Source organism: Typopeltis vanoorti, chromosome 17 (genome assembly GCF_054136105.1).
Source record: "Typopeltis vanoorti isolate ZY-2024b chromosome 17, IOZ_Tvanoo_1.0, whole genome shotgun sequence".
NCBI lineage: Eukaryota > Metazoa > Arthropoda > Arachnida > Uropygi > Thelyphonidae > Typopeltis > Typopeltis vanoorti.
In genome coordinates this window covers 32,998,991-33,014,095 of record NC_143565.1, presented here as the reverse complement: position 1 = coordinate 33,014,095, position 15,105 = coordinate 32,998,991, and the positions used below count along the sequence as shown (strand labels likewise).

The 15,105-nt window shown below is 38.3% G+C and overlaps 1 protein-coding gene across 1 annotated transcript in view; it reads right to left on the bottom strand.

Annotated features, from left to right (window-relative positions):
• LOC150097276 (BAI1-associated protein 3-like) overlaps window positions 1–15,105 on the bottom strand; it is a 533,976-nt gene that overhangs the window by 289,454 nt on the left and 229,417 nt on the right. Inside the window, 1 exon segment of the mRNA XM_090407633.1 lies at window positions 10,108–10,164. Coding sequence (XP_090263759.1) covers window positions 10,108–10,164 — 57 coding nt within the window.

The following is a 15,105-nucleotide window of genomic DNA, read 5'->3' as shown; positions in this document are numbered from 1 at the left end:
CATTTGGTGTCAAGGCCACCAAACATTAAATTCATTCCAAAGCCACCTGAACAAACAATACTAATGTATTCAATTTATCATCAAGAGTGAAAATAATAACTTTCTTCCTTTTCTAGATACACTTGACAATCCTTGGATTGTCTTCCTTTCATGGTCTACTGTAATCCTACACATACACACAGCCAATACATACACAAAGATTCATACCACCATCCAACACAAAAACTAGGGGTCATTGGCACCCTCAAACAAAGAGCCATAATAATCTGCTCTGATGAGCAGGTGCTGAAGAAGGAATGGAATATGAAATTATTAGCCAAACCATTATAAAAAATGGATACAATAAAAAAATCAGTTCATATGATCTTCCAGAATAATGCCATGAAAGGTAAAAAAGTTACAAAATGCCATAGCCATATCATACATTAGAGGAATATGAGAAAAAAAATTGATAGAATACTACTTAAATAAAATACTAAGGAATCTTTCAAACCTCTTGAAAATTAAAAAGTATGCTCAGCTCAACAAGCCTCCTGATCACTGTCTTATACAATGGAACCAGAACTTTTTTATTTTTACAAGTTAAACTCTTCAGCATCATTGCCATAACCTTATATAATGTTTTCATAACTTGTGCAATATGTGTGACTTCTGAACTTTAGAACCTCATATACCTCTTGCTCACTGGCCATTAAGTCTTCCCTCATTTTATTCTCTACACGTGTGCTTCTGATTTGACACTAAGGATGAAACAGCCTGATGAACTGCTCATTGAATACCTCAACTATGTCCTCCGCAGTAGTCACCAATCTCCCACTTTCATCCATTAACAGCATCTTCCCATAGCCATTCTTCCTTCTATTGGCCACATATTGAAAAAACTTACAAGGGTTTTTTCCTTATTAACTGAATCACTCACCTGGACTGCTCTTTGTACTCTTCATGCAACTGATTTTTATCATTATTCATCTTGTGCTGCCTTCAAAGTGCCATCTTCTTCCAGGTTTCATTTTAATCCCCTCGTTCATCCATTTTACACCTACTTTATTCAGCCTTTTGATATCTGGAATACATTCGCACATTGATGCAGTTCTGAATTTCTTCAACAGTCCTAAGCAACATTTATTTCTTTACTGCTCAACTCCTCATTCTATGCTATAGCCCCAACCTATCTCCTAAGTTTGTCATAATCACCAGTCTCATACTTCCACACATATATCCTTTCCTCACAGAAGTCTTTATATGGCTAACTACACTCATGTGTTCACTTCATGATCTCTCTCATCAACAGGAGGGAAGTATGAAACCACACTCACAATTACACCCGCTGATGAAATGATCAGATTGAAAACTCTTGATCCTCATCTGCCCTCCTCCATATAATGCCTAAGAATAGTTGTCTCTCAAGAATTCAAGAAATTAATTTTCCTTGTTCTCAAATGCTCTCTTTTCATTCCAATCTATACCCATAATTAGAATCTCCTTGTTCACTACCTTTTTAATTTTTCGTCACCACCTTCCACATTCACTGGCCTATAGCAACATCCAACTAAATATCTCTTACTGTCAACTTCCACCTCACACCACACTGCCTCAAAACAACTGCCACTACTTCTCTCTATCATGTCTAGCTCTATCATGTGGATATAATTCTCCTACTATCATTAGTAGCACTCCCCCCTCCCTTCTTGTCCTTTCTATACTTGTAAAAAAAGACTATACCCTTCCATTTCTATTCTCGTTAGGATATCATCTTTATTCAACTATATTCACTTACTTCAATGATTTTGAGGTGAATAAACTCCATCTCCCTTATTTCTGATACTCCTGGCATTTGTAAATAGCAGTTCACTTTTACATCTATAACCGGTCCTATCCAAGTCAATTGTTGGTGGTCATTTTCCCACCACACCTGACTATGCTGTCCATTTCCATGCTGATCATCCCCATACATTCACTACTACTCCCGATAGCCACTTTTCCTATGCCATGTCTCCTGCCCACCCTAGCTCCCGCAAATTTCCCTGTTCCTCTTGCATTCCCATTCGCTCTTCATCTCTCACTTTCATCTTCAGATCTCTTGCTTTCATCACACATACTGCACTTCTATCTGACAATAATTTCTCCTTTTTGCTCACTCTGAAGCCATCCAAATGCAATCCATCATGTCTATAATTTCATTCTTTCATCAAATACATGCCATACATCCACAAACTGCACTTTCTTCTCCTCACACAGCCCTACCAGCATAACATTCATGATTCTGGCTCTCTGTCTCAATTCATCATCATTGTCGTACCTTGGCAACACATCGACAAGCTGTTTGATTATACTGTTATCTTTCACTTTCCTCAGGTCCAAAGTATGAACTATCTTGCACATTCTCCCTTCCAGATTGCAGACCTTATGAACCCTCTCATTAACCAATCCTCTAACAATGAAATCTTTATACACTGCTATTCTCAAATCACTCGTCACCCCTCTTTTACCCTTTTTAATTTTAACTCCATTATTTTGCACACTTTTATTTGTTTTCACTAAATGTCTAATATCATTCCACACATTTCTCATTTCATTTTTCATTTTGAATAACTCTTTCTTCGAATCTTGCATTCTGGCAATTTCACTCTGCCACTTGTGCAGTCTTGCTACCTCTCATTATTATTATTATTATTATTATTATTATTATTAAACAAGACCTCATGGAGTCAAAGACTCATCTAGGAGGTCCTTTTATCTCACACACATCTCATCATACCGGGTCTTAAACACATTCAAACTCCTTGCAGACACCACACTCTCAGGCAAGGCATTCCAATCATTCACAACTCTGCACGAAAAAAACCTGCCTCTCACTCCCCTACTCACACCCTCTTTATACAGTTTCCAGGGATGACCTCTGGTTCTCCCCTGATCTCCCACTATTCTCTGTAGAACTTCTCCACCATTGATCCTATAACAACCCCTTACCAACTTGTAGGTCTCTATCATATCTCCCCTCTTCCTTCTCTCCACTAGACTCTGCAAATTACACCTTTTCAATCTTTCCTCATACTCGACATTCCAGAGGGCTAGAAACTACCTTAGTCAGTCGCCTTTGGACCCTTTCCAACATCTCTTCATCCTTCTGAAAACCAGGTGACCAAATCTGGGCACAATAGTTCATGTGTGGCCTAATCAAAGCCTTATACAATGGAACAAGAATCTCCCTACTTCTACACGTCAGTGTCCTCCTCATCATTCCCAGAAGTCTTTGTGTTGCCTTCACAATTTTGGCAATGTGTCCCCTAAATTTTAGATCCTTATCCACTATCACTCCCAGATCTCTTATTTCCTCTACTTCCAACAATATATTCTCACCAAGCATAAATTCTGCATCCCATCTTTGTTTTCCAAATTTTAAAACCTTACATTTTGCAACATTGAACTCACATCCCCATTTGCTTGCCCAATCACTCAATTTATTCACGTCTTCTTGCAAGGCCACAACATCTTCACTACTCTTTATGGTTCGTCCCAACTTTGCATCATCTGCAAACAACTGAATATCTCCATTCAAATCTTCGCCAATATCATTAATATACAAGTTAAATAGTAATGGCCCTAAAACAGATCCCTGAGGCACTCCACTAGTGACTTTCCTTTTCCTGGATATTGCAGCCCATACATAACTTGTTGATACCTATCAGATAGCCGGTCTCCAATCCAATGCACTAATCTCATATCCAACCCCATGTGCTCTAGTTTGACTGTAAACTTATCATGAGGTACTCTATCAAAAGCTTTTGCAAAATCCAAGTATATTACTGTGTATCCTTCTCCTCTGTCCAAGGAAGCAGTCACTTTATTGTAATAAGTAAGTAGATTACTAAAACACGACCTCCCTTTAGCAAATCCATGCTGTCCATCAAAGATTATACCATTGTTGTCAACCCAACTCTGGATCCTAGTTCTCACAAGCTTCTCCAACAACTTAACCACAACACCTGACACACAGATAGGCCTATAGTTTGATGCTTGAGTTCGATCACCACCTTTATGAAGTGGCACAATCATGCCCTCCTTCCACTCTTTAGGGACTTGACCAAGTGCAAGACTCGTATTAAAAAAATATGTCAATGGAGGTGTCAACTCTCTGGCACATTCCTTCAGAATACGCGGTGATATATTATCAAGTCCCACAGCCTTATTTACATCTAGTTTACTCAACTCCCCAAACACCTCTTGCTCACTTACATGCTCAGTCTCTCCTCCCCATCATCAACTGCTCTTAATCTCTCCATGAAGTCACATTCACAAGATTGAAAGATCTTTATGAACTGCTCATTAAGTATCTCCACCACACATTCTGCAACAGCTGTCTTTATACCATTTCCTCCAATCAATGTCATCCTTCCATAATCATTCTTTCTTTTGCTGGCTACATATCGAAAGAACTCCCTAGGATTCTTTTTAGCTTCATTAGCTAACTGCTGTTCATACCTCTCTTTAGCTACTCTCACCAACCAAGTCACTCTCCTTGCCTGGTCTTTGTAGAACTCATGAAATTGGTTACTTCCACTTCTCTTAAGCTGCCTCCACAATGCCCTTTTTCTCTGTATTGCATGCTTAATCTCTTTATTCATCCATCTCACACCTAACTTATTTAACCTTCTCACCCGTAGTATACATTTAGACATTGCATCCACTAAATATTTTTTGAAAATCCCCCAAGCTGCATTGATCTCTTTTCCAGCTAACTCCTCATTCCATGCTACACCTGCAAGCTGTCTCCTGAGCTCTTCATAATCACCCCCCTTGTAGTTCCACATATACCCTTTTTTCACAGGGGTCCTTGCACTGCTGGCAACCACCCAAGTAATCACCTCATGGTCACTTTCACCAATTGGTGGATGATTTGATACCTCATTGATAATTACATCCTCCGATGAGATGACCAAATCCAAGACCCTTAATCCTCTTGTGCCCTCTGTTACATACTGTCTGAGGTAGTTATCCCTCAAAAACTCAAGAAACTCATTTTCTTTACTTCCAGTTGCTATCTCTTCATTCCAGTCTATATTGCCATAATTAAAATCACCCATAATGATCACCCTTTTCTTATTTGCTTGGCTTATTTGACTATACATTTCACTATCACCACCATCCACATTACCAGGTCTATAACAACATCCCACCAAGTATTTGATTCTATTCACCTCTATCTCACACCATACTGCCTCAAAACCACTGGCCCCATTTCCCTCTTGCATCTCTACCTTGTATGGACATAACTCTTTCTCTATCATCAATAGCACTCCCCCTCCCTTTTAACCCCTTCTATCCTCACGAAACACATCATACCTTTCCATCTCTATTCCTGTCAGGATGTCATCCTCATCTAACCATGTCTCACTTATTCCGACAATCTCTGGGTGCACAGACGCAATTAGTGCAACCATTTCATCCACCTTGTTCCTTATACTTCTAGCATTGGTATACAAACACAACAACTCATTTCTGGATCTACAGCTAGTTCCACTGATACCACTCACTCGATGTGATCTCTCCATGCTGGACTGGGGCCATTTCCCTTTCTGCTTCTTCATTTTAGAACCCTTTGCAATTCCATCTGTTTCCTTTTGATCCCTGATCATCCCATTACTTTCCTGCCTACACATTCTCTCACCTCCTCTTGGAGCATCCACCTTTCTCACGCTGTGTATCCCTGTCTGCCCTGAGCCTCCCCGTTTCCCTGCTCCTCTTGCACACCCATTCTCTCATTTTCTATACTCATACCACTCACTTCCACATTCATTTCCACTCCTTCAATCTCTCCTGTCTTACTCTCCTGCTCTTCCACATCACTCCCCTCTCGATCTGATTCATTCTCTCTATTCACTTCTCTACCTTCCAGCAGCAGTCTCTCCAGGCGACTCACACCATAACCACTCAAATGCAGTCCATCGCTCCCATACAGCTCACTTCGTCCCTCAAACTCATTCCACACATTAACAAACTGTACTCCCATCTCCTCACACATTTCAGCCAGAATATCATTCATAATCCTTGCTCTCCGCCTCATTTCACCACAATCATACCTAGGCAACACACTGACCACCCTTCCTGTCACACTATTCTCCTTTATCTTTCCAAGCAGTCTCCTGACATTCATTTTGACATGCTCTTTGTTCTCTCTCAAATCATTCGTACCAATTAATACAATTAACTCTTTTGCTCGTTCCCGCCTCATATTCAATGCCTCAATCACTCTACTCATTTTACCGCCTGGAAAACATACCTTGTGCATTTTATCCTCTAGCACACCTTTAATAATGGAGTCGCCATACAACGCCACTCGCTCATCTTTTGTTAACTCTTTCATGCCATCATGATTTATTTTAATAGTTTTGACCTGAATTCTCTTAATTTCATTCCGCATCCATTTCATTTCTTGCTTCATCCAATCCAATTCACCTTCTGAACCTCGCGACACATTCACTCTATCATTAAATATTTCTAACTTTCTAACTCTCGACCCCCTCTTCTCACTTTCCCTCTCATTCATCCTTCTTTGTTTCCGTACTTTCGGTCCAACATACGTCCAACTTTCACTATCATTCTTCTCACTTTCACTCTCACATATCTTTCTTTGTTTCCGTACTTTCGGACTAACATGCGTCCAACTTTCGCTATCATTCTTCTCACTTTTACTGTTATTCATCTTTCTTTGGTTCAGTACTTTCGTTCCAACATGCATCCAACTTTCGCCATCAGTCATTCTTTTTTCGTTATCATTCATTGTTTCGATTTTTTTTACTTGCGATTTCTGCACCACGCCATTTCTACTTTCATTCGTTTTCTCAATTTCGTTTCTTTCTGCCTCACTTTCGTCCCTTTTAACATCCGTTACAGTTGTCAAATCGCTCTTTTTCTTTTTTCCTGATTTTTTAACATTTTTTCGCCTGTCTTTCTCGCCATCCTTCTCTTTCAAACGTGCACTCGCGACACAATCGGTACTAGCACTTTCTGTCATCAACTTCATATTCGCATTCATCAATTCCTCGTTCAGGTCACATTTCGCACACACCCTTCTTCCATCCACACTAAACATCCACAAATCATTTATATAATCAAAGGAATACATATAACAGACCTCACACTTAACGAACCGACTGAAATCCAAATTAAAATCATGGAATGACAATGCCGCCGCCATTTTTTTTTTTTTTTCTCTGCAGGTTACTAGGTCTAATATTAACGTTTTCGTATTTAGTTTAAGCAAGAAAAAAACTCCACACTAATAATATCGGTAGCGTACAACGTTTACAGCCACTCTTACTTAAACAATTACGCATATATACTTAATTATTCCTAGTAAAACTTATCTGAATCAGGAGCTCTTCAAAACACGTTCGTAGCGCTTGACCCACTAGCGCCCTCATGCTGCACCATACTTCCATTTTCACATTTATACTTCATTTTTGCTCCCTTTGTGCTTATTTCTGCTTCTTCTTTCCTGCATTCTTTCACTCCCTCAATCTCACTAGCTTTTGTTCTGTTAATTTTATTTATACTAACTTTCATTCTTTCAGTCTGTTTTCACATTTGTTAACTTGTAGTCTAATAAAATATCGCACTTCCTACTAACCCATACTTTCTCCTGCCTTCTGTTCCAGACTGCTAAATCCAGCATCACAATATTTTCTTAATCTACAACAACATTCAGTCTTTTCTGAATCCAGGTCACTATATCTTAGATTACCACTCAAGCTGCTCACAAGCCCAGTATATGTCCCAATGCTCATGATTGAATTTTGTTGTATGTTTTCAGACCACTTTGTCTGTTTGCAGGATGACAACTTGCAAACCTCCATATGAGACCAGCTAACTTAAATTTCAGTTAAAATAAAGCCCTTTTATTTTAAAGAAATGTTCCACACATCAAACATGAAATCAAATCCATGTCATTTCCATCCAGTGCATGTCGCATCATCCTTCCATCCACTACAAAGATGCTCAGAACTAACAGATGGGACAGATGGTAGAATGCATTGGAGAGTACTATGAGTGCAGAGAGCAAAAATGAGAGATGCTTTACTGGTAGTGATCTGCCTGTAATAAGACTATTCACTCCACACAATTCTGTTAATGATATCTATGAGTAGTTTCACATTTTACATTCCTACTTTCTGTAAACTAGGAATGTAAGTTGAATATGTTGAAATGTGGGAAGATGCACTTTAATCAACACAGAAGCAGCAATTCATTACTTTATAAGAGGAAAGAACACAAAGTATATGAGGATGAAGGCAAATGTAGAGGAGATTTCAGGAAGAAGTAAGAGATTTAAAGTTTAAAGGTAACCTGCCAGAAACTGTTAAGTGTACACCCAGAATATTTTGACTTTTTGGTGAAGATAATGAATAAAGATAAAAATGTTCATTTTCTATATATTTATTTGGATTGCATATCCAGTTTTGTTTTTGGTATAATTTGTTTGTTGCAAACAGAAAAGAGGCTTTATATACACACTATCTGATCAAAAGTATCTGGACACCTACTCGAAACTGTAATCAGACTTTCCCTGTGACACACTTTCCAGTAGTGGACATTAATACGGGATGGGTCCACCGTTTGCTTCTATGAAAGCTTTAACTCTGCCGGGGAGACATTTTACCAGGTGTTGGAACATCTCTGGAGGAATGGCAGCCCATGCTTTCTGAAGAGTGTAGCCAGAGCAGTTTGTGATGTGGGTCATTGGGGACAGGAGCGAAGTCGGTGTTCTAATTCATAAACCATTCCGCACAGACCTTGCTTAGGTAGCATTGTCATGCTGATACAGACAACAGTCATCACCAAATTGATCTTCTACCATAGACAGTATGCAATGGGCCAAAATGTCCTTGTACCCTTCTGCATTTAGATTTCTGTGTAGTGTTATGAGAGGGCCAAGTCCATTCCATGAAAAACACCCCCACACTGTAATGCTGCCTCTTCGAAATTTCACTGTTGGCACTACACACTTGCAGGAATCGTTCTCCATGCAATTGTGACACCCAGATCCTCCCTTCGGATTGCCACCTGGTAAAGTGTGATTCATCACTCCAAATCACATGCTTCCAGTTGTCCACTATCCAGTGGCGTCGCTCTTTACACCACTGAAGGTGGTGCTTAGCGTTCACAGGAGAAATGTTTGGTTAATGGGCAGCTGCTCAACCATGGAACGGCATTCCTCTTAACTCTCGATGCACAGTCATGGTGCTGACTGAACAGTTAGTAGCACTGCAGACTCCTGGGTGATTGTTTCACTCTATGTCTGGCAATTTCCACGAACCACCTTCTTCGATGCTCGACGGTCCCTGTCTGTCATTAAACACAGCCTACCCAACCATGGTTTTGTTGTGGTTGTGTTTTCATGCTTCCACTTCACAATTACGTCACCAACTTGAGGAGGGTTGAAATGTCTAGGACAGATTTCTTACTGATGTGGCAACCAATAACTAGTCCACGTTCAAAGTCACTGAGCTCCCTAGACCTACCCATTCTGCTTATCACTGAACAACACACACAGCTCCTTGCCTCCTTTTATACTGGTAAGTGAGGTCGTCATGACGTCTAGACATCAGTTTACAAATTACAGAGCGGTGTCCGGATACTTTTTGATCAGATAGTTTATATAATAGGATTGTCTGCTTCACTGAGACTGTTTTCTTACAATGACGTGAGAGCATTTATGGAACTGTGCAGAGAGGAGAAAATAAAATAGAAACTGGAATGTATCTCCATAAGAGAAACATGAATATATCCATCAACTTCTTGGTGAAGAACTAAGAAATCTTCACAAAGTTAGACTGGATCTCCAAATGGTAAGTCATGGAGATTATATATGATAATGATGATAACAATAGATATCTTCCTCTATGTATCCTCTGACACTAGGTAGAAAGGACAAGTTATAATAATAAAGATTATAACAATAAGGCATACTTCAATTTCTTTTCATTCAACAACAAGCAATTTTAATAGCATAAACACACATTGTATATAAACACATAAACACACAAAGAAATTGCAAAAATATAAAGCAATATCTTAAGATAAAATATTTCTGAACCACTTACATACCTTATTCTCAGGATAAGTGCTTGAAATAACACTATTATACCACTCAAGCGTTCCACGCTAGGAAAAAAAATGAAAAATAAAATTAACTTATTTCATTGCTAATTTAATATATATGTATATATTATGCTATATCTTTCACTTATGAAAGGTATAGAAAACTAGTACATCAGTACCATGGGTAAGCTATGGGTTAGATAATCTAGGAATCCTATTCTAGAGACAAAACATCGAACTTTTTCTTGCCGACTTTAACAAGCAGAGTGGTATTCTTACACCAGGCAATGAAATTCATCTATCATCTAAATAGTTTCCCAGACAACTATGAAAATGGTGGGATTCAACCTACAGCCTTTGTGTTGGAGAGCAGACACACTATCTGCTCAGACAATAAGTCTGGCAAAGTTGTTAGTCATATTCTATGTAGAAGATTAAAAACAGTAAGGCTACTTATTGATTGAAGTTAATTCAGAGAAAATTTGTAGTCTGTATACCTGTCTACGTTATAAATAGTCTGTCAAGTCCATGTGATTATGCAAATAATACAATAAGTGATCCTCTTATGAAATGCTGTAATGTTTTTATAATAGCAATTTCTCCTAACATTTCAAGTAATAAAAGCCCAAATGATGTATAATGGTGCAAGTGGTGCACTTCTTGTGTACCTAATACAAGAAACATACAAAAAATTAGCTCATTACAATAGCCAGAGGGATAGATACCTGTGACTTTGCAGGCAGCAATATAACATTGGCAACTCCTATAGGTAGAGATGACCTTGCTAATGCTTCTGCCTGGTATCTCTACTTGGGCCTGGCTCCCACTGAAGAGACCTCAATAAAGGTCGAAACTAGTCTGGGTAGTGGCCCTTCCCTTAATGCATAACATTAGACATATCTGCAAGGAGATGTGTTTTGCATTATGGGAGATACTGAGATAGGAGTGATGTTAGCTTGCTCCACCTTTGCAACGAGTTTCCCAGTGTTGTACTACCCCAGTCCTGAAGATACTTTCAGGGGCAAACTTTGTTTGCTCACATTTGGATAAAGGATTAAACTAAATTTATTATAGCAATATAACATGTTTATAGAGCAAGAATCTGTGGTCGTCACAAGAGTCTAATCAAGAAACCTGATTCTTTGGCAGTTTGTATAATATGATCATAGTAAGACAAACTAGGTACTGAGCAAAGATATAATTAACATTCTTAAGAGATTTATACTTTCACTACTGCTCCAACAACCCATAAAAAACTTAAAGTAAAAATCATCTTAAAGAAAGCCCTACACAAATTCTGAACATTATGGAAAGGGTAGGAGCGCTTCTCATAATGCATAGTATTATATATGTCCAAAAGGGCATGTGCTTTGCATTATGAGATACTAAGGCAATTGATGTGAAGTCATTAGCCTCTATATACAACTAGCCCAGTCATGAGGATATTTCAGACACAAACTTTGCTTACACTTGGATAAAGAATTAAATCAAGAATATAATTTCTTGACATCTTTAATTTATAGTCTACCCAAGTGGGAAAAACTTTCAACATCAATGCTTATATTCTACTTATGTCTAACCAATCATTTTCTCCACAACTACCACTAACTCTCTCTTCTGCATTTTCTTTTCATATCCAAAGCATCAATTATTCTGCTTGTCTTCTTTTCTGGAAAAGAGGCCTTGTGAACCTTCTCATTTACCATACCTGTAATAATTGAATCTTCATACATCACTATTCTTGAGTTATATTATTCATCACTTCTTTTTCTTTCCTTCTTACTATCCTTTTGCACTCTTTCATTCTTATCCACCAAACTTTTCCCTGTGCATATTCTTCATCTCATTTCTCATTCTGATCAACTCATTCTTCAAATCTCACATTCTGGCAATTCCACTATCTGTCACTCCTGTGGTGTTGCTCTTTCTCAGTCAGTCATTCATTTCTTTTGTTTCCTTATTCCAACTTTCCTTCACTTCCACAGTGTCACTTGTTTGCGTTTCTTCATCTGTGCTTTTTTTTTCACTTTCGTTCCATTATTCATGGTCTTTTGCTCTTGCAATGGCACATCCTTCCTACTCTCACTCTGACATTAGTGTTCTGGACAAATTATCTTCTTTGATTTCAAAATAATGGAATTCTATGTTACACTTGATTTTCTCAGACACACACATATTAGAGAAATATTAGCTGGTCTCAATACCGAATACACTATATTGTGTCCTTCAATACGAAAGAAATTTGTTTCATTCTCATCATAACAAGAGGAGTCGTCATATGGGCTTTTCAACTGAAGGTGAGTTAGCTTATCTCATACAGAGGTTAGCAGGTTCTTTCTCCTAGAAATTCAGGTTTGTCACCAAGCATACGGGAAAATCAGCCATGAGAACATACACAATTTACAGACAATATATTCTGGTGGTGGTGATGGGCAGTAACTGGTGCTGTTCATAGTAGTGTCATGTAGCTGGAGGATAAAGGAACATGGTAAGTTGTAGTATGAGTCACATAGCATTTTTTTTTAATGTGGCTCCCAACCATGGAAGGTTTATTTATGAACATATAGTGCATTCATATCCGTGGATGGATTAAGGATGTTTTTTTTTATTGATTTTAAACTTTATTTTGGTACTTTATTAATTTTTTTACCTAATCCAGAAACCCTTCTCTAGACACAAAATATTGAACATTTTAAAGCAACTACAGGCCTCCAATAAGCAAGAAGGTAGTCTCACACCAGTTGCAATTCATCTCCCACCCTAAAGACATTCACAAATTTCTATGCCCATGGCAGGATTCAAACCCATGAACTGTTGGTTGGAGAGCAGATACACTAACCACTCAGTCAACCACACTGGCATGTGCTTACTAGCTCGTCTTCTGTCACAGCTGAGTTGAAAGGAGAATGTGCTATTAGTGTTCAAAAAAGGAACAAGTTAATAATTTCGGTAACTAATAATTAAATATAACTTAATCAATATTTAAAAAAAATTAACAGTTAATGGCAATCACTTCACAGAAATTTGAAATTGGTATACAATCAGAGAAGTTAAGATCAGAACGATGTTTCAAGGAAAAGATGATCAAATTTGAATCAAATTTGAATCTGTTGGAATGAAATATCTTGGTTGACGAGAAGACTCTGTATCTAGTGTCAATTATTATTATTATTATTATGATTCAGGCCTCCATGGCATCACAAGACTCGGCGTGGGAGACCCACCCTAGAAAACATAAAGTCTATCACACCACTCCTTGAACTCATTGACTGTTTGTGCTCCCACCACATTCAACCACCCTCCATACAAAGAAACCAATCCTCACCCTGTTGCTCACAACTTCTTTCATAACTTCCAGGGATGTTCCTGTCCTCACTCCTTCTCCCCTGTTAAACCAAATGAAAGAACTCAGCACTGCCAACCCTGTAACTACCACTCAACAGTTGTCCCTATCATATCCCCTCTCCTTCTACTATCTACCAAACTTTGCAGTCTACATTCCCTCAGCCTATCTTCATAACTAACATTGTACAGTAATGATACCATCTTTGTTATCTGCCTCTGCACTTCCATGGTTAATTCCCCTTTTCAAATCCTGGGGACCATATTTGGTCTAATAGTATATTTTGGTATAAAGCCCTCATCAGACCTTCCATGGTCTGATGAGGGCTTTATACAATGGAATGACAACTCATTTATCTCTGCAGGTCAGTGTCCTTCTCAGTATTGCAGCAATCCTCTGGGTTACATTCACCACCTTTGTAATATGTTCCCTGAATTTCACCCTCAAATTCCACACTTCCTCTAGTACAGTTCTCCAACAGAGTATGGCCTCCCATCAATGCATCCCAAACTTCAAGACTTTACCTTTAGCTGCTTTAAACTGACACACCCATTCATTTGCTGATCTATCCAGTTTATTCAAATCCTCTTTCAAGACTACCACATCTGTACTATTACTAATAACCCTTCTTAGCTTCACATCATCTGCAAACAACTGAATATCCCCTTGCAATCCACTGACAATGTCATTGATATAAAGGTTAAACAATACAGGTCCCAGTACTGAGCCCTGTGGGTCCCACTTGTAACCTTCTGCCTCCTTGATCCTGCTCCCCTATACACAACTCTCTGATATTAGACAGTCAAAGTTGAATCCAGTTCACCAACCTGACATCTAAACCTATGTGCTGAAACTTAAATATCAGCTTCTTGGTACCTTGTCAAATGCCTTTGTAAAATCCAAAAAAATGGCAGAATATTTCTTTCCCTTTATTAAGTGCTCTTGTCAATTTATTATAAAAGGCATCATATTACTAAAACAAGAGTACTCCTTAACAACTCCATGCTGCCTCTCACAGATAGCATTACCCTCATCTGCCCAACTTTGTAAATGATCTATCACTAATTTCTCCAAGATCTTAGCAGCTACTGATGAAATACAAACTGGCCTATAGTTCAACACTTCAGCCTGTTACAACTCCTATACAATGGCACTATCTTATCCTTCTTCTAAAGTAAGGCTAGACTTGTCAAATTCTAAAAATGTAATGAAGTCGTGATGGGCTTTGATTCTAATCTTAGCATCAAAGCCTTACACTTTGCAAAGTGTAAGGTAGTTTGTCCAAAGAAACATCTCAAATAGCATGGATTAACAAATAGCATGGATTATTCATAAGTGCAATCTACACATTTTCTATAAACTGGCTTAGAAGTATCTTCTTTACTACAATTTACCACGGACAAATTACCACCTCTCACCCAGCCAGGTTTCTATCAAGTGCACTGTTCATGCTGACTTTGTTATTGTTCTGCTAAGATTAGAATCCAAGAACAATCAGCACTACGTTAAATTTTTAAAATTTGACAATTCTGACTTTTTTTCCATGCCATTAACACTAAATACAGATATCTTTGAAACCAAACCAAGATTCTTCATTTCAACAGATTTAAATTTGATTGTCTTTTCCTTGAAACATGTGTAACCGTACAACAACCATCTCA